The 25,700-nt window shown below is 41.3% G+C and overlaps 1 protein-coding gene across 4 annotated transcripts in view; it reads left to right on the forward strand.

Annotated features, from left to right (window-relative positions):
* st3gal3b (ST3 beta-galactoside alpha-2,3-sialyltransferase 3b) overlaps window positions 1-25,700 on the forward strand; it is a 36,956-nt gene that overhangs the window by 1,978 nt on the left and 9,278 nt on the right. For 2 of the 4 annotated variants that reach the window (XM_084008379.1, XM_084008380.1), the window contains exons 2-10: window positions 746-893; window positions 6,859-6,921; window positions 7,414-7,455; window positions 8,625-8,667; window positions 10,081-10,173; window positions 13,495-13,589; window positions 17,338-17,401; window positions 17,495-17,590; window positions 17,782-17,968. In XM_084008379.1, coding sequence (XP_083864505.1) covers window positions 785-893; window positions 6,859-6,921; window positions 7,414-7,455; window positions 8,625-8,667; window positions 10,081-10,173; window positions 13,495-13,589; window positions 17,338-17,401; window positions 17,495-17,590; window positions 17,782-17,968 — 792 coding nt within the window. In that variant the 5' untranslated portion in view covers window positions 746-784. The remainder of the gene's footprint in view (window positions 1-745; window positions 894-6,858; window positions 6,922-7,413; window positions 7,456-8,624; window positions 8,668-10,080; window positions 10,174-13,494; window positions 13,590-17,337; window positions 17,402-17,494; window positions 17,591-17,781; window positions 17,969-25,700) is intronic. The other 2 variants (XM_084008381.1, XM_084008382.1) reach the window with 2 other exon arrangements.

Genomic DNA, 25,700 nt, shown 5'->3' on the forward strand with positions numbered 1-25,700 from the left:
ACATCTGCTGTGATGCGACATGTGGACCGGACATGATTTACTGCGTGTAATATGGCATGTTTTGCCATATTATTGCCGGGGGGGGGGGGGTCATTTTGTATATTTTGCTGATGACTACATGAACCAACAATAGTAGTGCAACCCCTTTATCTCATAACTATCATACTGGCTGCAGCAGTGAGGGTGGGGTTTCCCTGCAAACTACTGATTTTTGGACAACAGATAGTAGTGTGTAGCCATCATCACCACTGTCGTGAGTGTTACCTAAAATACAATTATTCTATACCTCTTTTCTGCACCTTATACTGAAACAAGCGTATCAAGATAGAGGGGGAAAACTGCTGATGTTAAAATTATGTTTTTAAATTGTCTTCCTCTAAACACAATTGATTATTCTTCAAGGAGAGAGGATGTTGTCTGATATACCCAAGGCAAGAGATGTAAGATTCAACCTTGTTGGTGCCTTTCAAAAATCCCCCCCTATCCCATTTATCTACAATGTGTTTTTTTTTTTTTTTAAATACATACCTCTCTTAATCATCCTTTTACCGCCAACCTGTCTTTAATTTTGACGCCACCTTTTCCCTCTGTCCTCACTCCCTCCCTGTGTGTTTTCTTCTTTGTTCTCACTGTATGTTATCACCTTGTTGGTCTTGTCAGTTGTGTTTCCTTGCTGCTGACAGATGAGTTTCCCTTTTGGGAAGTATAACTACTCCGTCCCTGTTCCTCCCCCTTGTCATTTCAGGTGATGACCTGGATGGTGCCATGTGAATGACTGAAGACCATGAAGCCCACACACAAGCTGCTGTTCGTCCTGTGCCCCATGCTGGTCCTGGGCTTTATCTACTACTCCTCTGGGAAGCTGCATCTACCCGTATGGGGTCAGAAGCCTCGTAAGTGACATCTCCAGTCTGACTGTGTGTAACATTGATTCCTCACCAGATCATCCAGGTCCTTAGAACTACTTGAAACGTATACGGTATTATGCAAACACATGTTCTTGTCTCTGTTTTGCCTCTCTGTGCTGACTGCAAGTTAACTGTCAATTTCAACCCTTTTCTTTTGGTTTTATTCTACAGTGTTTCTGCTGAACCGTTGTCAAGCTGTGTGTTGTCTCAACACCTATATACAGTGTTATGAAAAAGTTCTCCTCTTCATTTTTGTGATTTTTGTTCACCTTTTAACTGATACTTCAAAGAAGCAACTTCCTTTTCATATATGACATAACTTAGGGAAACCGAAGTATTTCAGCAATGACATTTTCTTCATTGGATTTACAGGAAATATGCAATAGGCATCATAACAAGATTAGACTGGTGCATATATTTGGGCACCCGTACAGAAAAATGACATCAATACTTAGTTGAGCCTCCATTTGCGTCTGGATACACAAAGGAAGTATTTTTGACCATGCAAAATGCTCCAGTTCAGTCAAATTGAATGGCTGCAGAGCATGGACAGCCTGCTTCAAAACACCCCATACATTTTCAATGATTTTCAAGTCAGGGGACTTGTTGTACTTTTCCCTCTGCATGAATTCCTTTGTGGAAGTTGAAGTGTGTTTAGCGTTGTTGTCTTGTTGGAATATCCAACCCCTACAAAACTTTAACTTTGTTACTGATGCTTGCACATTATCCTGAAGAATCTGTTGATACTGGGTTGAATTCATCCGACCCTTCACTTTAACAAGGGCCCCAGTCCCTGAATTAGCCCCACAGCCCCACAGCATGATGGAACTGCTGCCAAATTTGACAGTAGGTAGTAGGTAGTAGTTTTTCTTGGAATTCAGAGTTCTTCATTTGCCATACAAAGCGCTTTGTGTTATGACCATAACTCGATTTTTGTATAATCAGTCCAAAGCACTTTTTTACCTGTGGTAAGGGCTTCCTTATCATCACCCAGCCATGCAGATGTTCTTTGTGCAAATTGTGTTGAATAGTTGAACGATGTACAGATACACCACCTGCAGCCAGATGTTGTTGCAGGTCTTTGGAGGTGATCTGTGGGTTGTCTGTAACCATTCTCACAATCCTCCGCCTATGCCGCTCCTGTATCTTTCTTGGTCTGCCAGACCTCGGTTTCACTGCAACTGTGCCTGTGGCCTTCCATCTCATGACAACATTCCTTACAGTCGAGATAGAAAGATGAAACCTTTGCGAAGGCTTCTTGTAGCCTTCCCCTAAACCATGATAATGAATTATCTTCTTTTTCAGATCATTTGAGAGCTGCTTTGATGATCCCATTATGTCTCACTTCAGCAGAGAGTCAAAAAGAAACTTGCAACTTGAATTTAGGCACCTTAAATACCTTTTCTCATGATTGGACACACCTATCTATGAAGTCGAGGCTTAACGAGCTAATCTAACGTATTTGGTGTTTCAAATCACCAGTTTTGCATGCTGTTACATGCAATCAAATCAGCAAAATCATAAGGGTACCCATATTTCTGCACAGCCATTAAATACTGCTTCACTAAAAATCTTTGTTTAGAAAACACCCAGCGCTAAGATGTTCCTGCTAAATGAAAGACATACCACTTCTATACTTTTTTGATGAATGCAGAGTCAATTATTATGCAGGCTGAGAGGGGTTCCCAAACTTTTTCATAACACTGTATCTCTCTTCGATACTAAATTCGTTTTTCCATTCACTTCACTGGAGCACCAGATGTGGTGGGAAGAGCTTAATCAGATGTTCTTCTACAGCCAGTGTTAGTTGTTCTATCTCTGCTGGTGAACATAATCTCATGTGGGTTGTTTCATAAATGGAACGCTATTGGCAACCTCTCTACCTCGACTTATGTGAATACTTATGTGTTAGCCAACGAGATGAAAGCCTTTTCTGATTCTCTTTTGGACAGCATCTGCCTTTGTAGATATGTTGAAATGACATATTGATATTTCCAAACTTCGATGACGAAGCCACAACTGACTGAAAAGGCCGTTTTGCAATACCCCTGGTAACTTACTGAAAAGTCACGTATTCAATTTTCCAATTGAGTTTTTAATTCCAGATTTTAGTTTACAGATGATGGACCAATATGTTTATACACTGTTGCTATTTGGCTTACTAGGAAATATTAATTTAAGGCAACATATCTAATCAAACCTAGACAATGGATGGATGGATATCTAACAAACCGATGATGGAGGAGGGTAGGGTGGGGATTATGTCACACTGTATGGCCCTCCTGAAACAGCTGTTAAAATCCAGCAGAGGGGGCTAGAAGAATTCTCAAAAATGTTTAAACTTTCTTGCCTGTGCCTCCTTCAGAGTATAATTTTTCTAGGAGAACATTCTCAGGCTCAGCTTTTGGAAAAGAAATACAAATGTCAGTGTTTTGATCCAGACTGACAGCATCGTTAGATGGAATGGAAAACATTTCGTAAGTCTCCCCTGAGTTGCGTCATTGTTATTTTTACTGTGTTGTAAAGTTTTGATACTGTATTGATTCTCAAAAAAACACTTGATTAGTAATTCATAGTTACATACATACATTCATAGATGCATGCTAATATTTGTGGCAGACAGTGACACACAAACATTTCATGCATATGGGAACATGGTCTTCATACTATGACTAAATGTAAAATGCCCTAAATGTAATGATGGGGTTCAGGTTCTCCATACACCACAACTGAATTTATTGCTGTTCCTCCTGCCATTTCAATTGAGCCATGCCTGTTCTAGCAGGCTCACAGTCAGAGGCTCTTGTCTTTGGCATTTCAAACCAATTGTGCTGTTCAACTTGACTCCCTAAACCATATGAAGTACTGTTGGAGTTTATCCATATCGCGGTGGCCATGGCCAACTGCCTGACTTAAAATTAGTCCAAATATCACTGTAAGTTTCTAGATCTGTTATAACACAGTTTATATAGACGCCTTTCTTAATTTTCAAACTTACTGAGTTTGCTAAATTAAATATTTCTCCTCAGTATTGTTAAGAGATTCCTCTCTTTTTGTACGTTGTATCACCGACCATACAGTTGATCAGCAGGTGATTTTCGACATGGTCCATATCAAAGCAATTTTTCAAGCTGTGACCACGTTCTCTGTGTTACAAATCTCTTGTTTTCTGTTGTGTACAGTTTATTTTAGTAGCTGCGTAACACCCTTTGATGTGACAAATGTAGATTCTTTTTTTTTTTTCCTGACTTGCAGTTAGGTATCACAAAGCTAAAAGAGAGCTGCTGTGATTGCAGTGGGAAATATTGGCCTTCTGCCTTACTCTGGTGCCAGATGTTTGGCTTAAAGAGGGTCAAAGGAGAAAGAGAAGCATGTGGATGGTCTCTCCTGCCCTCCGCCCTGTTCAGCTTAGCTTTGCTGTCTCACTGAGAGGATCAAATCTGTATCTGATCTCTCCTTTCATTCTTGAATTGCAGTATTAGAGGCTCAGTAACAGAGAAATGGAGCATATAGAGGCTTATGCCTGCTCATCATATATACATCAGCAAGCTCACCTTGATGTAGTTATTCTACACCTTTTTTCCTTCGCTTGATGGCGCTAATGTGTGCCTATTTATGTCTGTCTTCTTGCAGCAGAAAACGAAGGTTTGAGATGCACTGTCAAATGAAATGAGGTGAAATATCTGGAATGAAAACAATTTGCATAAATAATACAGACCCATATTGTAGCAAGCTGGCGTCCTGTAGAAAGTGTGTGTGCGTGCGGGTTTAACCAGCTGCTGTATGCAGACCCACCTGATCGCCACTGGTTTGTGCCATGCCCTGTTCTTCTTCTTGTTAACGTAATAATGCCTGTGTAGCTATCAGACCAGTCCTGCGGTCCTGTTTCCTAGATTTTTATTTTTACCTTGGGATGCCATTTTCACAGCAAGTTAATGTGGCTGTTGTCATTTATCTTGCTGGAGTGGAGCCTCTTCCCACCTTACCTGTATTCTTTGAACAAACAAGTGTTCTATTTCCACGCAGTGTTGCTGAAGCTGAGCTTCTAAATGGTCCAAATTGCTGTTGCTCCAGCAGGGTTCTTAGTTAACATGGTCAAGCATTGCATTGGCTGACACACAAGGGCCTGTTAAAAATAGGCTGTTGACGTGCATTTACCATGCAGTTGATGATGTGTGCCTGCACAGGCATGATCATTTCCTCTGGTTGTTATTGAAGCAGATGTTTTATTGCATCCAGCTAATTTTAAGTATCAATATAGGGAATTACGATACAAATGTCATTGATCGGATTTTAACCAGATAAAGATAACAATGAACAAAAGGTCCACTTACTGTCTTTATTTTCACAATGACCTAAATATGTTTTTTTAGTCACTTAATATGTTTTGGAAAATATATGGAGTATATACTGTGATATAAAGCTTGTGCTGACAAGTTTGTGTCAGATTATTATTTCCGAGGTCAACGATGAAGCTCTAAGGAAAACAATTCTCTTTTACCATCAACCATTTTTTTGCTTGTTTTCACATTGTTTTGGTCTGAGTGCAGTGTGTATGGAGAACCCTTTTTAAAAACAGTTGTTGACGAGTTGTTTTGACATGTAAATGGGGAGTTCAGCTTTATTATTATGTAATGAGAACATGACCTGTGTGTAACCCGTTCGACACATTGGTCCCACAATATCATATGTTCAAGTGTGTTTTGTCATCTTGAACTTTTGTTGAAGAAAATGAGTTGTGCAATGCAGTTGCAACAGGCTTCCTTTTGAATTCAGAGCCCCTATAAGCAAAGTTTGTTTTCTTGCTAGTAATTGGAACACAACCCCAGGGTGTTAAATCACACTTGAAATCAACACAGGCAAGGTGAGAAATGAATGTGTTCCACCAACCAAGCTGCTCAGGGCAACACACTGCAACTTTCAACCCCGTGATTTCACCCCTAAGCTGCTTTTCTAAAATATAACACGAAAAGTTCAATTTTTTACTAATGGGGATTCTCTGTGAATGCCTTTCTAAAAAATTAAGAATGTTTTACACTTTGCTCATACTTTCATAAAGATACACTGTAAGCAGATTTCCTATTCTCCCTGTGGCTCTCAGTGCTTGATTAGCAGTGAGGTCAGCAGTTGCACAAGGACAATGCTCTCAAATTCCTGAGGGCAACTTTGGTTTTCAACAGAAGGGCTAGCCTTGTCTTGTGGTCATCAGTGATACATGCCTTTATGGTTTGAGCTTGAAACAGAGTTTCTTACTCATTAGGCAATTTGTCAAGCAAGAAGCCGTCACATGGAGAGGCTGTGTTGTTCTTGCAACCTATGACACAAGGAGCACTTTTTGCAATTGTTCCGTTTTGAAGAGAGCTTTGTAGTTTTGTCCCATTTAATCATCAGCTTTCCGATGAAATTTCATGGCGGCTGTCCTCTTGATTGTTTGTTTTAGTGAGAGAGATCGTTTTTGTGTGGGTTTTTGTTTGCTGCGAACCCTGTTGTTGATTAAAGGTTCTCAATTTTCTCCATTTGGTGAAACAAATTGTAATGACTAATCTGAAAGGGAATGTAGACTGAAAATGTGAAGCACGTTGCCAAAAAAAAGGCACAGGTCACAGTCACTGTCTTCTCTTGCATTGTTCTGTGGACCTGTAAAGAGACAGATGTGTGTAAAAGGTACTTTATTTACACATAAACATCAGGTTTATACTGTATTGTTACTATGCTCTATGCATGGCACCACCGTGGTGGTAGTCGTATTAGGACAACTTTGACGTTTTGTCTCTTTCTGTGTCTGCCTTCTGTGTGCTGTCTGTTTTTGTGTGTAGGCACGGTCTGTTTGACGCTCGCTTATTTTTTTTTAATATATATATTTTGAGTACATTGGTCTTGGTTAATAGTTGCTTCCACAGCTCTACAGTGATTATCTTTATTCAGTATCTTAACCCCCTTTTGTTTTCAGAGAGTGATGCAGAAGAGACAACTGTAGTCCTGACTAAAGGGGCTGAAGTGAAAAGAATTGCAGGTAGTGGCACTGAGACTCTGCCCGTTTATACTGGGTGACTATCAAACTATTATCAAGCTGCTGATTTTACACCGGGGCGTTGAGGTATACTTTTCCATGGAATATACATCTCCGCTAACTCAACAATGAAAGCTTTCCATTGTTTTTTTTTTTACCACTTTCAATCCACCTGTCTTAATTTTCTTTTGTTTTACCTCCAACAATATTTGTGCTCATTCACTCATTCAGTTGTTATGGTCAAATTCAATATACTACTGCCATGATAACCTCCAAAACAATAGGGGCTTTCTGCAGTTAATTTTCCACCTCATTGGCCTTGGACACTCAGTAGCCTTAATCCCAGTCGGCTGAGTTATAATTCTAACTTCTTCTCCTTCTTCTGTTCTGACTCTCGTAATCTCTGACATTTGCAGTTGGCTTTATTTTTCTATTCCAATACTACCATAACAGACTAGAGCTCAAACTGTGCTAACTGACCATTTTGTGTTTCAGAGTTGGAAACTGACATCACCGCGGGACGAATAGTAGGCTCAGGTACAGCTGCAGCCCCACCAACCGAACCCCCCCACCCATCCTTGTTGTCCCATCACCATTTAAAAGACAATGACGGAACCTTTTAAAACCCCGTCATACTTCAGCAGCCACATTTGAGTTGAGAAGCCAACTTTGTCAGGCAGATGTGTAATTACAGGGAAATGTAAAGCAAACTCAAGTTGTAGCAATCAGTTACAAAAGTTGGTACAACTAGTGAGTGAATCTTTTGTTAGATATCACCCCCCACATGAAGCCACACGAAGCTGCAGTGTGATACAACACTGCCCTCTGTTGTCTTAGCTTAGTAACACATGGTTGGCAAGTGAATCAGTCCGCAGGAATTTTGGTGCATAACACTGTAAGGTCTTTCTGGTAGGAACCTGCTGCTTTAATTTCTCAACAGAAACATATTGCGCACAGACACTCACTCACTCGCTCATCTTGGCTGCTATGGCAAAGTCCCCATCCTCCAGGGCAGTGCTTGGATCCTTCCCTAACCAGCTGTCACGCATTCCCATTTTCCTTTTCTTTATCTTTCTCCTCCAGCCTCTCTGTGAAGACAAGATCCACAACTACAGGAGTAATGCCACGCTCTTCCTACTTTCAACTAATGCCCATGTTGAACGTAGTCCTCTGTCATGCCAATTACAGCAATATACTGAGAGAAATTAATATGATAACTGTTTTCTGCAAACATACAATATACAACATAGATACTCAAATGACATCACTATGAAAAGAAAGTTCTAATTTCTCCATAAATATTTCTCTCTGTGCTTCTGTCTTCTACCTCAACGCTTCACCAGGCACCTATAGGCTGCCCCTTTGGTTGTCCATAGGTGATCTCTAACTTCTTTTCTAACATTATTTTAAACTCAACAGATTGTTTTGGCTGGCTTCTCCCTAACCTCGCTTGTTTGTCACAAATCTTTAATTCTAATGCTCTATTTTTTTTTATTTTCTTTTTTTACATTTGCTATTTTGTTTTCCCTGTGAATGCTGCACAGGTTGTTTACAACTACAGTCAAAGAGCTGATAGTTGAAATTATGTACATTGGATGAGCAGTACTAAAGATCCATCTATATAAAGTTTGCAGATGCCGTACTTTCTATCTATGCTTTGTAGATTTACGTGGTAATTTCCACCTCCTGTTCTCTTTCTTTTCCAGTGTATGATAAGCAGGGCTTTCTGCTGCAGCTGGACACAAAACTGTGAGTACATCTCTTTCTAGTTGACATTTCTGTCATTTAATGTAACACGCATCACCCACTTGTTCGTTTTAAATGGACAGATTTATATCCCTGAAGTTTAACCGACTTGGTGTTATACTTTGATGATTAAGGGTTCCCTTCATTTTTTTGAGCAGTGTGTTTAAAACAGCTTAAATCTCGGTTAGACTTTGACTCCATAAGTTTAGATGATATTTTACATCTTGCTCCACTGAACATTATTCATACAGGTTCCGGTTGATCAATTGGGCAACATGAAGCATGAAAATATAAACCTCGGAACACAATTAATCTAACTTGATTTTTTTTTTAAATAAACACACAGCATCACAATGGAGTTCTAACCAAAACCTGCTGACAAATGTACAGATTTAATTGGTGGGTTGGGTTTCGACATATGTGCGAGTTTCAATGTAGTTGGTGTTTCCCTTTCACTCGAGGGCGTCTGTGGTTTGTCAGTGGGAGAACATGCTACATTGAGTCATTACGCAGCTGTCATTGTGTCAGCGTGTCTGTTGATATGTGTACAATTCCCTGAATTGGTTTGACACTCTTGCTCTAAACTGCCATGATAAGGGCCTTTCTCTGTCCCTCCCATTACCATGCAGGCAATAATCATATGTTCCCATCACCAACCCGGCTCTCACAGGGCGCGTCTGTCCACACTCTGCACACACACTGTAAGCACTGTGTCAGCACACACTTTAAGGTGGTTTTCACATGGGTTCAGTTTATTTAATACAGATCCTTACATTATATCCACAGTGTCATTAATTACTCCATTAGAGCACATGCGTACAAAAGTGCAATTCATCTTAAAGTTAGTACATTTTTTTGTGGCTTGTAATTTATTCCCAATTGTAGTGTGATGGAAAAGTGCCCCCTATATTTCATACCCACTAAAACACTAATGAGGCCTTAAGGCCATTTAAGGCCAAACTGCAAGTCAACAGCATTCTGGCGTCTTTAAAAATATAATATCAGAAGGGTTTTGAATTGTGCACAAGCAGGCCCCAGCCAACTTTCAACCCAGAGTTTGGGCCTCACATGGAGCTAAGACTTGGACCTCACTCCCTTCTCCCTGTTTATTTGAACTAGATTTGTGGCATCCATCAGGTTATTAATGATCATGCTGGTAATCGGGAGGTTCTAGTTTTAGCACCGCCAGTGTGATTATTTGAACAAGGCCCCTCTGCTTTGTCTCGCCACACACAGGTGATCCACTGAGCTGTTGCTGAGCTCTCCAACTTCCTAAGCCACCCGTTTTTCCTTATCTCTCAAGCAAATTGTTTGACAAGCTCAGTTTTTGAGGCTTGAAAATGTGTCAGCGTAATTGATAATCAGTTATATTGATGTGTCTCATGAATCGCTCCCTCTCTTCTTTTTAATGTTCAGACCACCGGAGTTGGCGTACAAGTATGGCAACCTCAGCGAAGGCGTGTGCAAGCAAGGATACGCAGCAGCCAAGATGACCGCCATCTATCCTAAGTGAGAAGGATTGCTCTTCCTCTGAATTTTGCATGACAGCGTGGAGATGCATTGGATGCAAGCAGACTTCTTTTTTTTTAACCTGCTTTAAGAATTTCACATAGACGTTCACAAGCTTCACAAACAAATCGTTTTAATTGGATGTCAGGAGGAAAAAAACTTTCCCTCGAGCATGCCATGATGCATGATGTCACTCCGCGAGCCAACTTTGCCTTTAGGGTTTTGGGTCAGAAACAGAGAAGCTCCCACATTCCACTCAATCTTCCCCAGTTTCTATCGTGTTTCTATCATCTACTCCCCCAACTACAAAACCCTGACTGTGTCCTTGTGATCCCCCTGTTACACAAAAGCACTTTTGTCACCCGAGTACAAGGTCTCCCATCTTTCTCATATCGCATCCTAGAGCCTTCGAGGCGTTCTCTGTGACCGACACCAACCAACTTCCCGTTCTGACTCATCACAAGCTTCCTGCTACCCAGCCCACACAGTCCACAGAATCCTCCACGGCCCTCTCTGATGTCATTGGCTCTTTTGATTTTTCTATTCTCCTCTATTTGCCGGCCATCTCAGCTCGATGTATAGGGCATTGTCCCAACGGCATTCTCGGAGCTAAGCTAATAGAGGGGCAATTTACCGCATTGCTGAACAATAGCCAGTGGCTATATAGATAACAACTCGTTATGGGACAAATTTGCCAACCTATTTCTAAGAATAAGTATTGAACCCCGTTTACCCCATCTATTGCCTGAGGATACACAATTCCACAATTTAAAACTATAAAAAAATACAGTGTACCAGTTATTTCAAAAACATTTTACTTTGTTTTATACATTCACATATATTTGCATTTTTAAGTATTTCTTTCCTCTTTGTTTATGTACAATTCTGCTACCAACTTTGCTATCTACTAAAACTTAACTTTCTCTCCCCGCACGTGATAAATCTACCCCAATATTCTGTAAAGTGTTTTAATTGAAGCTATCCAAACCATATGGCATAACGTATACAGTATATAATGAGAAAATTGACAAACCAACCCTAACGCATTTAGCTCTGCTGTCAGCTGTAAATTGCAGCACTGCTTAACAAGACGGACGAAGCAGTTTGGTGAAACTGCCCTCTACCTATCCGAGAGACTATGTGTTAACAATGTCCTCCCCCTCAATGACTTCCTCTAATCAGCCGCACGTGTCGGATCAAAGTTCTGTACAACACAGAACCCCCACCGGGAGCCCACTGATTACTACCACCTTCAACCTAGTCAAACATAGGTCAATGAGCACAATTAATGCTGCACTTTGTGTAAGTTTGTGTGTATGTTTGGGTTTGTATGCGTGAGCTAAGTGTATGGTTGAACCTGCACAATCAAGCAGTTTGTGATTTATCACGTCCCGTGTGAAAAGAAGTTAACCAATTAGCATCTTGTTTGTTATCTCGGTCTATATTGTATGTTTACCAGGCAAAAACAAACCGATTTAAACGTTCTTGTTAGCATTTTGTTTAAATAGCTTTGGCCTGTTAGAGAAAACCTACTTAACCTCTAGGAGTGAGGTCCTCTTGTGGCTCTCCTTCTAATCATCTCCTGCTTCCTCCATGTTTGTCTTCTCTGAAGCCTCCTGCCCTGCAGAATCCGATTTATTTTCCACACCTCCCCTCCCCTCCGCTTACCCAAAACTGTTTGTATTGAAGCCCTAAATCAAGTGTTGGCAGTGAACTTGAAGCTGCACGGTTATGAAAATATTGCCCCTGAGAGATGGACCGAGCAAAGGAAATGAGCACAAAGCATCCCTGCCTTTTGGCTGTTTTGGGAGCCCTCACTTTTTATTTAACAACCAGCAGCCCCCTGTCTCTCTGCTTTGTCAGGATGTCAGTGAATGACTATCGGTCAGGGCTCAGTGACTTGCATTGGTCCTGTGTTATTTATAGCCCCTTCTGACCTCAGAACTCTTGGGTTTAATTAATCTCCATTTGTTTTGGCAGGGCAGTGTGTGTGTCTGTGTGTGTGTGTGTGTGTGTGTGCGTGTGTCAGTGGATGGGTAGGAGAGAGGGTCGTATCTCACTGCCTCTCCTCAACTCGTCTCGCTCTTTTCATGCTTTAAAGCTAGAGGATAATGAGGGTATCAAAGACCGATTAGGGTGGTTGGAAGACTTTTAAGCTAACCAGAACGCCTCCCGATAATGTCGGCCATGTTTGGTCATTGTGCCTCAGAGCTCCACATGTTTCTTTTGAACCCATGGCAGTGTTATGTGAACAAGCTATCCCAGATTCCTGCTGAGAATGAAGGGAGAGTGATGGCGCTTGTGTGTCCTCTCATGATTGTTGTTGGAAATGCCTTTACTTGTTACTGTAATTCGTCTGTGGTGGGAGCCATCATTTATAGTCGGTGAGAAGGAACAACCGTGTGTATGACAGCCAACCATCAGCCCATTAGCAAGACGCAGCGGTTATGTTGTTGTCTGGTTTCCGCTAATGTCTGTAACTGTCTTCTGGCTTAGACAAAATAATACACACCAGCTAAATAGATCTCTCCAAGGCGCCTAGCGTTGTATTTTTTGTGTGTGTGTATGTACTGATTGATTATTTATGTCTGACACGGAAATGCATGGCGCTCCATGCATGCTAACGTCAGATCCCCCCCCTCTCCCCTCCCTGCTTGACAGCAGGTCATGAAAACACACATTCATCCTGGAGCACACTTGCAGAAGTTGCACGTAGCCCAGCGCTCGGGTCGCAGGCGTGACTAGGAGGAAATGGTTTCTTTTGATTTTAGAGCTGCAATTCATCAGAGGAACACACATACGCTCATACAGGCACACGTCATGAGGAAGAGGCAATGCTGGAAGCAGCAGTTCCTGGGGCACTAAAAACACTGGTTACAGACGTACCTTTAAATATCAAACTAGTTTGTTATTGCGGTAAGATGTCTTGCTTCTAGCTGCTGTTTTAGAAAAGCATTCTGCATGAGTGTATTGTCTCAGCAGAGGCATCAAAACTGTGCGTCGGCTATGATTTAGGCCTTGATGGGTTTTATCCTGTATTTTCCTTCTGTGTTGCCCCGCTTAGTTTTTAGCTTCCTTGCTAATGTACGTGCAGGCTTTTGGGCTCATTTTGGAGCCTTTATTAGGTGGGGATGCTGTTGGATTAATGAGGAACAAGTGACTTTGTGGCTTAAAGTTTCATTAACACATCTGACCCAGGGAGAACAGGAAATATGGCAAGCCACAGGGTCTCTCTACAGAGAGGAGAAAAGGTGTGGTGGTGGAATGCACAATAAAATGAATAATTTCCCCTTCTGCTTCTTTTCCTGCGTCTCATTGCAGATTTATGAAACCAGCACCCATGTTTCTCGATCGGAACTTCAAACGTCTAGCAAAAGTCAGCAATTACTTACCTCCATTTGGATTCAAAACGCAAGGTGAGAATTAATTCTATCATTTCTTGAACAATGTGATAGACATTTCAGTAACATTTTGATCTGGTGTACAGACCCTCTTGTGTTAAAGCCAACACTGTTCTTAGTGCTGTTGTTTCTCCGAGGTTTAGATTTTTTTTTCTTTTTGGGAGCTTGATGGCGGCCACGTTACAGTATGTTGTGCCTGTAGTGCCTTGCGTGTCAGAGTAATGAACCATTAGATGAACCATTAGATTGGCCAAAATACCCGCTCTTTTTAAATTCTTCAAGGTTCAACTCCGGATAATGCTAATGCTCTGGCGCTTTGCACTTTTCATCATTTGGTGGTGGGTGATGTTTTTGGCAGAACATAATCTGCCTCAGGTTTATTACTCTGTTCTGTCCCGAGTTGAGACAAGTGAGATGGATAATCCACCAGTGTACATTTAGTCATCTTTCATCTTTGCCAAAGTTATGCATGTGTATCTTTAGGTAATTAGCATAACCCAGTTCGCTTATAACTGAACGAGGTATCTCACGATGGGAAGCGCCTTGTGGCGTGACCAATCATGGAAGCTCTAATAACACCAAGTCTGTCGGAGACCAACCAATCATCTTCAGATGCACGGGTTGGCCCATCCTTTCTTTTATATATACGCCTTCTATGTACCACGCACATAGACGTAGGGCAGTGGTGTTAGATACCTGACTCGGTTATCAGAGAACCGGGGTAATGCTAGTAACTTAAAGCTCTCTTTCAAACCTCCTTCGGTATCTCACTATGGGAGATGTGGCCCACTCCCGAATTGCATGCAATTAAGACCTTGACCGTCAGAATATATGGATATTTTCTTCATCAGTGATGTTCATCTGTTTGCAAGATGAATACTATCTTGGGACCAGGGAACTTGTATGTCTCCCAACACTCTTTAAACACTTTAAACATGTTTCCACACACAGTCCTTGTACTTGTTCCCTGACCTTAACACACTTCAGATATCAAACTAGAACACAATGCCATGGGAACTGAAGAGATAACATTAAGCTGGCTACAGTGACATGCCCTGTCACATATTTTCCAATACTTAGAAGCAGAAGGTACAATGAATGTTACCTTTGTGCTCTGGCAAGTTCTCCACTGTCATACGAACACACACGCACACACACACACACACACACACACACACACACCTACGCACACACACAGTCCCAGTCAGCATCAAAAGAGCACTCTCTGTGTGAGTGTTACACCTGGTTTCTGTTTTCTCCACGGACTGCAATGGCACTGGGGTTTCCCTTTTAGTGGTACTCATGTGGAGAGATGATACGTGTGGATCTTGAATAGAGCGCCACAAAGGATTCCAAATTAGGAACATGGTAGTGTTTGTGGTGGACGGGAGGTTTATTTTTACTTTTTATTCTGCAAGAGATATCTTCGGCACACATCAGCTGAGCAGAGAACAGTAACGCTGTGTTGTTTCGGTTTCAGAAAAAAAACAAACTTGCCTGTCAGTATGGCAGGATGCCAGTCAATCTGAGAAAAAGGCTATATTTTGCATTATTCCAACTGTATATAAAATCCAGAAACAGTTAGAGGATTTTTCCCAGATTCACTCAGTTTGACAAATTTAAGGAAAATCAACATTTGCACGGTGCTTTGAAAATGAGCATCACAGCTCTTTAAATGTTTGCCTAAAGGGATTAAGCTTACAATATGTCTTATTAGCAGTTGTTGACAGATATTGACATGAATTGTGTGGAGTGCAGATAACCCTAATGTTTTATCTTCTTTGATTCGGAATATTATTGCATCTACATAACTACATGTATGACGTTTACACAAGATCTACCTTAGTCACATGATCTGATGTTGATGAAATTTACTGCTTCTTTGCAACTTGAGACAAGAACAGGTGCATAAGAGTATGAGTATATCCATAACAAACATCTGTTATATATGAGGTCAATCTCATGGAGCCTCCTGAAGTGTGATTAATGGAAACAAGTGCCGTAATCAACCAATTTGAAGAATTTTCGGTATACATTGTGGAATTAAAGATGGCACCAACTTGGTCCCAACAATCCTGTTTCACAGAAAAATGTTTTTATAAAATGGTCATTATACTGCAATCAATGTATCATTTTGTTCTTTTTACTTAATGCTGACGAAAGTGCAGGCCTGAATACTTCTTTTATCACATGATTCTTTTTTATTGTTTAGGCTACACGCTTCCCAACAACGTGTCTGTGTTTATGCGTTAAAAGATGCTTCTGACCTTCCTCTATGTTGCTAGGAAAGATTTTTGTCATTTCAAGCGTTCCATATTGGACCAATGTCTGAACCTACGGCCATTCATCTTCAGCTCGAGCACGAGACATACTTAGTTGAAGTGTTTACCCCGGGTACTTATAACAATTAGCTTCCATGTCGTCCTCTGGAAGAGAGTCCTGCCCATTGTGATTTTTCACTTTTCACCCGCTTGGATCCAGGTGTGGTCCTCGGCCTTGTGTTTATGCTGCTCGGGGTGATGCTTGACGCCAGACATCGACACCACATCCAAACAATGGACTGTTGCTCTGCTCGCCTCTCCTCAGCAGGTTAATCATTAGGATCGTTAGCCAGGGTGAATGGGGCTGTAATATGTCTCACAAACTGCTCTGAGGCCCCAGAACTCCCTTGTTCCCGCTCTCGCTTTAACTGTTTCTCTTGCCCTTGCAGAGTATGTGCTCTACAGTGATTATATTAAGTGATCTAGAGAGGGCAATGAAAATTCCTCCTTTCTTTTTTTTTTTTTTTCAACAATGTGACGCAGCAGGGACTTATTTTTTGGTTGTTTCTTTTTGTTTTGCCATTTACTTTTCCAGGTGGGATGCAGAATAAGCAGATGATTAACTGCCGTCATTAAATCCAAGTAGTCCTTCTGTGGTGCATCATGGATCAAAGATAGTAACACCTGTAATGGAATCTCAATTATGGTGTCATGGTTATGAATTACAAGTATGAGAGACCTAAAAATGGTCCGGAGAAGGGAGAACTATATGTAATATGTAATGCAGGAAGCATGACTCGAACAGAACGCTCCTTAGAACATGGCAGGAATGTGTGCTATGGCTAAACATCCCTGTTTCTCACCCTGCAATCAGAGGGGTGCTAGCCACGCAGGGAGACAAGCTCGACGTCGCCCACTTAACCAGGAGAATGTGCTTGTTTGAAAACAGCATTCCTCCCTGAGTGCTTTTATGGGAGAGTTTCTGCATACACGCGCATACCATCCTGAATCCTGTATGTCTGTTTCTCCTAGATTCACTCCTCTCAAGAACACAACAGTTCTTTTTTTCTTTCCATAATCCCATCACTGCTATTTCTGAGGGCTGTTTGGTCACTCTGTATGTGTGACGGAATAAACTGAGAGAGGTGTTCGCTCCTCCAACTGTCTTGAGACCACCTAGATTGCGATATCTCTAGCGGTGTGTCGTAGTCCTTGGCAGTTTGTCAATTTTTTAAAAAGGAGTGATTCAACTGCTCCCTAAGTGGTGCTTATATTGACTGACCCCGACGATTGATTCTGATCGAGAACTAGTTGTGTGTATCCAGTCTCCCATTCGTTGCCAAGAAAACAATTATCCACCACTGTATTTATACACAAGCTTCTGTGGGCAATTAAATAACCTACCCATGTATTTAAATATAGTACGCTGATGTAAGGAGGGCAGCTTAATGGAATGTTACTTGTCCTCTCATGGTGATTATTTCTTTTTGTTTCCTCTCCAGAGAAAATCATAGACAGTATTTTAACTTACACGAAAAATTACGGACTTGGAGAGGAGCTAGACAGGTAATTATTCTTACCCACGTCAGTAGGCGGTTCTGTTTCTTTTATTCAATCCATCACTTCCTGATTTTACTAACTGACCTTCTTGGCATGCAGTCTCAGCTGTAAAAGATGCATCATTGTGGGCAATGGGGGAATCCTGTTCAACAAGTCCCTGGGCTCCCGTATAGATGACTACGATGTCGTAGTAAGGTAAGATGATGCCATAGTACAACGTATGAATGTCTGAGCAATTTGTCGCTCAAAAGAACAGTATTGTATGGAAGAAAATGATACCATTTGTGATGACGACTTTGATACAGTGCACACACAGTACTTCTGAGCCATTGGCTTTTCTTAACCCTTATTCCACTCACTAACCCATCTTTTTTTTGTGCTGGCAGGTTGAATGAAGCCCCAGTAAGTGGTTATGGTAAAGACGTGGGGACCAAAACCACCATAAGGATAACCTATCCAGAGGGAGCTATCCAAAAGCCTGACAACTATGAAAAAGACTCACTTTTTGTGTTTTCCGCTTTCAAACCACTGGATTTTAAGTGGCTCAGACAGATGGTCTTCAAGGAGAAACTGGTAAGATACTTTTGTGTAATTCTTTAAATGTGAAAACACATGCACACAACCCTGACAGATATGGGAACGACTATTCTCGGCTTAATGACCAAATTCGTTCATGTGAGTTTCATCCGGCTCTCTTTCTCATTTAGGACGCAGATCATTTCTAATTCTCTGGGTGTCTAAATGTGTCTGGATGTCTTGAGTTGTGTTTTTTGTTGTAGCAGAACAAAGCAAGTCTAACCTCTGATCACATAGTGTACATTCCTTCCTGTGGAAATGTAAGCTGTTTTCATCAAGATGTTAAGAGAACAGCATGAATCTCCACTATGTGATGTGGATGTTTTACATGGTTTAAATGCTTAATGAGGCAGAGACAGTTGAGAATAACCTATAAGGCTTGATCACTGTAGCCGCTGTCACTATCAGTGTTTTTCACTGTAGTTTTAATTTACTTTACAAATCTTTTGGGTGTCCTTCCGAACTGATTGCCACAGTGGATGTGAATTGGCCTCTCTTAATGGCAAGGGTCAGACTGAATGACAGAGCAGGCTGTCCCTTATCTTTGGTAAGTACAGAAGGCAGGCAGTCATATTGAGTGGCTTGTTTGACCTTTTCTATCCATAATCACTAAAAAAAGCTCTCATGAGCACTTTCATTTTGCTCTTTTAGAACCGTCTCAAGTATCTTTTTTAGATGATTTGGGGTCCGTTCAACTCCAGGACAGTGAGAGTAGCCCACCGCATAAAAGCATTTATAGAGTTGTTAAAAAAGGTAGTCTCGCAGTGCATGCATGTTGTTGAGTTGCAGTGTGTGTGGGCCCTACTGGCTAGCTAGTGGCCGTTGCTCTGCACTGAGCTCAAAGAGCCGATAACATAGTCCCGACCCACGGCGTCGCTCAGGTCAACACTTTACAGTTTTCTGTTACCTACTACTATTAACTACTATCCGCTGGCTCAGCCGTCGCCATGTTAAAGGATTCCACAGCATATTTTGAGACACGGTGGATGGACCTCAGAACCTCTTGAGGGATTTTGTACATTTTAAAATAAAATGCATCAGTCTGGTTCACTTTGAGAAGCCAGATCCGTGAAGCACTTGTTCCTTGTTCTATTCCACCACTGTGGAATGTAACTAAGCTACATTGAAGCTATTAAACTGTACTTACAATTTTGATGTATTTCTATTTTATGTGACTTTATACTCCTAGTCCACTACTTCTCACTTTTACTTAGTCATTTAAACTGTTATCTAGTGAATAATTTAAACAGATGTAAAAGGTGCAAAAATATTTTTGGTTCATTATGAAACTGTGTGGAACAAAATGGGCTTTGACTGGCAAGCTAAAAAAATATTTTTATTTCATACACTACTTTGGCATTATGATATCTAAATTATAAATACGTTTTGCAGGAAACAGAAAATATCAAAACAATTTATTGTAAATGAACACAAAACGGATTGAAATTTCAAATTTAGTTAATCATACAAAAGAGACTGTATGTGTTTGTTCCAGCTATTGGTCTAAAGTGAGGGTTCTCAAAGTGGGAGGTGGGTGTTCCCCGGGGCCCCCAAGCTGTTTTAGCGGAAGGACAGTAAATGGAAGTGAAACAAATTACATTTAATATAATGTTAATAAATAAATATGATTTGAGTTAAAATATGCAGTTGTTCTTTAAATTCTACTGTCCCACTTTCCCAGAGTGGGGAACGAATAAATGCCCTCGGAACGACTTTTTCTATGTATTTGGTGGGGTCTGAAGTTATGTCAAACAACAATATTAGGACATCTTGGCTTAATTGTTGAATGTCTATGGAATCAAATAACATAAACATGATCCCAAAGGCGTTGAGCGCAGCTAAGCAAGTAAACAAAAGTGGGCGGGCTAAAGCATCACCACAAAAAACAACACTTTTACAATCATTCAAGGTTGTACACTGGGAGAATAGCTAAACTCAAACTCATTTACTTCATTCTTTATGAGGGATGCTTCTGTCTACAAATGGGAAACCTGGTTCAGTTTCCCCCCACAGCTGTGTGACTTTGAGAGAGCAGCTGTCAGCTGGAGTTTTTACAAGGTGACAATTTTCAAAATCATACGAGTAAGGGAAAGTCGAGAGATACTAAAGAGGAAAGGACAATCCCATTAAAATAGAGAATGGAAAGGTTACAGTGTCAAGCTGTAACTAAGCAACGGTGTGAAGTTGAATTACAGGTTGAGAGAATAGAGGGAAGCTTAGATGGAAAGCATAAAGTAAAATAGTGTAAGGGGATAATAGCTGGGGGAAAGAAAATGAGCAGTGGGAAGTAATAGTAAAGTAAAATGGAGGGAAATAGCTTGCTTGGCTGGCTGATGGCCCCTTCAGCCTTTGATAGGGCCCAGATTTTTCTGGTGTGTCAGAAGGAGAGGACAGTGGAAATGGCTGCCCAGGATAATTGATCTGGCCTCTGGCGTCCAACTCAGCCAGCCCTCTTTGATCTGCAGTGGAGGGAAGACTGTTACTCATGGGTTAAAAATCAGGGAACATAGAAAAAGAGAATCAGTGTTGTTTGTTGGAGACTTGATGATGATGATATGGAAAAAGAAAAGAGATTCCACGTTTGATTAATCTTAAATATCTGGGATAGTTGATTAACATGTAAATATATCACTAAATGCACATTTTTCCTGTGCAATTTACCACTTTTTGCCTTGCTAGCGTTGCTCAGTCAGTTGGTATGAACCAGTTTGGGTGTGATGAACAGCCTTTTCTAGTTCCCCCTGAGACTCTAGTTAGAATGTAATGGTGGGTGTGGGTTGGTGTGTCTACGAGGTCTGGGAACTACTGATTTAGAAGCTTGTTATTATACACATCATGGCCCATTAATCATTAAAAAAATAATCACTGCACAAAGATGCAAGCAAGTCAATAATTTTCTCGGGAAAATTAGTGATGCGGAGCTTTTAGCACATAAGTAGCATAAAAGCAGAGACAAATGCTGAAATTACCTTTTATATATATATATATATATATAATTTAAAAAAACACGTTACTGGGGCAACAATATGTGTTTGGGATGGTAAGTGGATTTTCAGTCTTTACAACAACACGCAAGGAACTGCTAGCTTCATTGTGTCAGACTCACACCCGGCACAGACTAATGCAGTGGAAACGTAAACATGAGGAGGTGTTTATGTGCCTTCTGTGAACTCATGGACACATTTCCATAAACAGTGACTCATAAATGTTTTATGTTTTACTCGTTTTTTCCTGTAATCACTAGATAACGGGGAACGAAATCAATTAAAGGCAAATAGTTTGAGAGAGTGCTACCTTATACTTAAATGCGGCTGGAAATCCTCACCAGGTAGCAGCAAGCATCCCTCCCTCTGCTTTACATCCATTTTAGTCCATCCCAGAGGGAGACCCAATATTAGTCGGGACCGCTGTCCTTTGGGAGCTTTTACATGCCTTGGTCCAGTCGAGTATTTCTTTGTGTAACCTGCACACTCACAGCCACGAGGGACGCAAAACCTTTTCACTCTCCTTCTGAAAGAAAGTGTATTTTCTCCTTTTCATTTAAAAGGTTAGTGGGCGGTGTGCTGTTGTTGTGCAGCCGTAAGTGACTCATCCAGCCAGTTGCGAGAGTGCTCGACTAGCCTGCGCTATTGTGCCTTTTTCAAATGCCTACAGCGTGGTCTTGGATGGCGTAACAGAATACAAATCAGAGAGGCACTTTCCCAATCTGTTATTTGGTGTCTTGTACACGTTCACAAACACACGCAAGTCCATATTTGCAGACTTGACCGTGGTCCTCATCAGATCTCAGTCTTTGTTAGTTAGTCTCTCTGTCTGAATGAGTCCCTTAATAAGATCAGTGAAGCCCTCTGCTACATATACAAGTTCAGCACCGCAGCATCACAAGGCTTCAAACATCCTTAATCCCTCATTACCGCAGGTCTACGTGATTGCGACTCAACTTTGTCACTCTTTCACGCTGTAGAGTCCGGCCCCACATGCGCAGCCGACTGGTTGATTGCCCAGTTACATGCTGTTTACAAATCTGCTCAAACACGATTTCCACAATTGTTGATGTTTTTTTTTTCTTTCCTATTTTCTAGTTTTCGATTTTTTGCCTCATGCTCACGACTCCTGCACACACAGCCGCAGTTGTTTGTATTTGCAGGGATATTTTCAAACAGAGCCAGCGAAGGATATACAGCCGGTGGTAAACAGTGTTTCCAAGGTGGAGTGCTGGTGTCCTATCTCTCCTGTTTGTTTACAGGAGCTCGCCCTGCTCTCTACAGGCCAGAGAGATGCATGATGGATGAAGACAAGTTGGGGAAGAGAGTACATCTCCTTTAATAGAAAAACAGCTGGGGGTTCTTACCCAGAAGTATCATTATATTGTAGTAAAGCCAATATTGCACATCTCTTGGGCAATGTCAGACATTGTGCAAGGAACTGCCAAAATAGCGCGTTTCTTCACATCACAGACAGATTCTTGAATGATTTCCTTCCTGCTAGGATATGATTGTAAAGTATTTCCTATTGTTAATCTCTGTGTAACAGCCAGTTTTTTTTCCCAAGTTTATTTGTAATTTTAGCCCCCAAAAACGTTTATTGTAACTCGATCATTGAGGACACACGGTAGGATAGAGATAACAGCTATATGGCTGGATTTTAAGGCCAAACATCTGTGCAGAAGCCCAAAGTAGCATGCATGCATGCATTCATAAACATTTACATGCTTGTAAACATGGATTTTGAACATGATCCAAGGGACTAACATAGGGTCCGGATGTCACTGATTACCATGAGTGTTGTGTTACAAAAATGAGTCACCTACCTACCCTACAGTGATTAACACTCAGACCTGTACTCCGGGTTCCGTTTATGTAGTGTGTTCTGGTGACTGGATGTTAGCTAATTAAGTTTTGGTGCAAGTTGAAGGAACTTTGACATGTCAGAAATAGGTCACCAGAACGACTGATTTGCTTTTTTTTTTGTTGGTCAAATACAAGCAGACCCTACCTGCTTGTGAGACCATGTTGAACACACAAGTCCTGAGGGTCACAACGCTATCAAGTGTTGGCACTGTTTTCCCCTTTTGCCGTCATGGGAGTGTGGAGACACGGATTTCACACACTGGATAACCTTAGAGGCCAGAAAAAGAGAAACCACCATGACCTCAAGAAGCCCAGAGGTCTTGGAATGTGTCAAGAAAAAGCAAAGGAGAATTGTTGAATGCTTCAGATTCCTGGCAAACAAAAGGCAATGAAATAACCAAAGCCGTTCAGAATGGAACCTCTGGGAGTTTGGAAACCTTCATCCCCCGCCTTGCGTCTCAACATTTACCAGCTACTTTACAAGAAGCTCTCTCCTTTCAAACATTCATTCTGAAATGGTTCCTCTTCAGCGGGGCACTTATGTGATGAGACACTGCGACTTGTAAACTCAAAGGTCTAACATGTACACAGTGCTAATGACGTCCAGAACAATCTTAATTGTGATCATTAGCAGTTCGGGGCTGCTTTTTTTTTTTGCTTCTAAATTGCTTCCAAGTCTACCTTCCGGAATCCAGTCCGCCTCGTTTGAGTCATCCTCTCCATAAACATCAAACACAACCACAACGCTCAGGCGGAGCGGATTTGTACGATGGCTGCCTGTCAAGGAAGGACTGATCTGTGTCATCCCAGCCATATTGTGAGATAATTCGGAACGCACAAGAAGAGGTCATCACTTTGAAATCAGGCGTGTACTCCGGTGACAAAATGATCTGACTTTACTACATGTGGCCGACGGAAAGCTGAGGGCTGTTTGTCTTTGTTTATGCTGAAGGGCTTTAAAGCCACCTGTGGTAACCCGGCAGATGTGAAACGGTTTTCCTTCCTCGTATATTACAGTTTGGTTCAGTGTGCCACATTTCTACTCAGCTGTCTGCTTCATTCGGTGCTTGGAAACATTTTATTTTATTATACATTTAATTTTCCAAACTGAAACCCAACCAACTGAAAACCGCGAAGTTGGATGAAAACTCGTGGCTCTGAACTGAGCCGTTTCTTTTTGGTGTTCTGCAACTGGAATAGGATTCATGCTTTGCCTCTGTCCTGGGGCTTTTGTCTCCAAGCATTAAATCATGGCTAAAGTCATGTATTCTTTACCACCACTAGCCCGTTGTTACTTTTCTCATATTTTTAGTAGTTTTTTTTAAGTTATGCGTTGATGTTGTAAGAACGGCTATGTGAGGGAAATCTAAGGTAGTTATTTTAGCATTTTCTGAATGCTGTACATTTTCCATTTTAGCACTCATTTATAATCGCTCTACTTCTTCGTCACATCACTTTTTCCATCGGTTTGATCCCTCCTTTATCTTGGCTTACCGTAGCTCTTCTCCTCACCCTCTGACATTGTCTTGATTTGATCCTACACTTTAAACTCCTTTTGGCGATGGATTGTGTAGCTGTGAGTTTTCTACAGCTGTGAAATGACAAGACAAATATACTTAACCTTGGCAAAGCTTCTGTTGTAACTAACAACACTGACATAGAGAAACTGGGTGATCCTATGTATGTTCTTCTGTATGATCTTATGTATGTCTTCCGTATGAGTCTACTCTCAATTATGCATTAGTGGCACCTCCTTATGCCTAAATAACACTTGGGAGGCAAAGCAATGAAAAGGACCTTTTCTATGATGGCCAAGAAATTCTGCTGGCTAAGATGACTATGACATGTAATGAGACAAGTTTTTATGCTTGGCTGAGCTGGAAAAGTCGTTGTTTACATACAAACAGTTTTCATTTGTACAGTTATGTCATCTCCTTGCATACTCTTGGCAATGGTTTAAGGGCACCAGACTCCAGAATTAGCACCACCCACTGTCCGGGATGCATCCTACCTCCTAAAATTCCCATTAACGTTAATGGTTGTGGATGGAAAAGCCCATAGATTCACGTTTTCTTACCCTTTCATTCATTCTGTTCTAATGTCAACACCAGGGGAATTACCATCTCAGTTTACTTACCTCTGTGATGTCAACCTCTCTACGGTATATCTCCTTGGATTGCAATCAATTAACTCTACCAGTTCACGGTTGTTTTAACAGGTGCTTTATTGGAGTGCACAGCCTTTGCGCGCACGCTAAAATCAAATAATCCAGACCAATTTAACCATAAAGCTGTCGCAGGAGAAGGGAAACAGCCGTTTCCTCTTTGACCACGGCCCAACGTCCACCAAAGCTGCACTCTTCTGTTCACCTTTGTGTGTGTGTAGTAGTGATGTGGGAGCACTTGGCAGCTTCCTGTTCTGTAATAGTCAAATGCCACTGACTCAACAGTGTTCCTCTTGACAAACTAATACACACTCACGTAGAGGTTAGCGGTCAGTCCGCAGTGGAATCCACATCCTGTTCCCTGAAGGCTATCTGCTTTGAGCTTTGATTACTCCTCGTTGTACACGTTGTTTAACGCTCTTTGATGAAAATGTCCAATATTGCTCATAATACACGTTGTTTTTAACTAAAATGTATCTAGATACTTATCCTTGTCACTTCACACTTCTAAGAGACCAACTCGAGGGTGGAGTGTTTAATTAACTACATAACTGGTGGAGCTTTCTGTTAGAGACCCTTTTTTTTATGTAAGCAATTTCCCACATTCCTAAACACATAACAGTAGCCACCCCCTTCCTCCTGACAGGCCCGAATCCTTACAAACTAATTGCTCTTACACTTCTCAAAACCACCTGTGCTTTGGCAGTTGTCTGAA

This window comes from Eutrigla gurnardus, assembly GCF_963514095.1.
Source record: "Eutrigla gurnardus genome assembly, chromosome: 4".
In the NCBI taxonomy this organism is placed as follows: domain Eukaryota; kingdom Metazoa; phylum Chordata; class Actinopteri; order Perciformes; family Triglidae; genus Eutrigla; species Eutrigla gurnardus.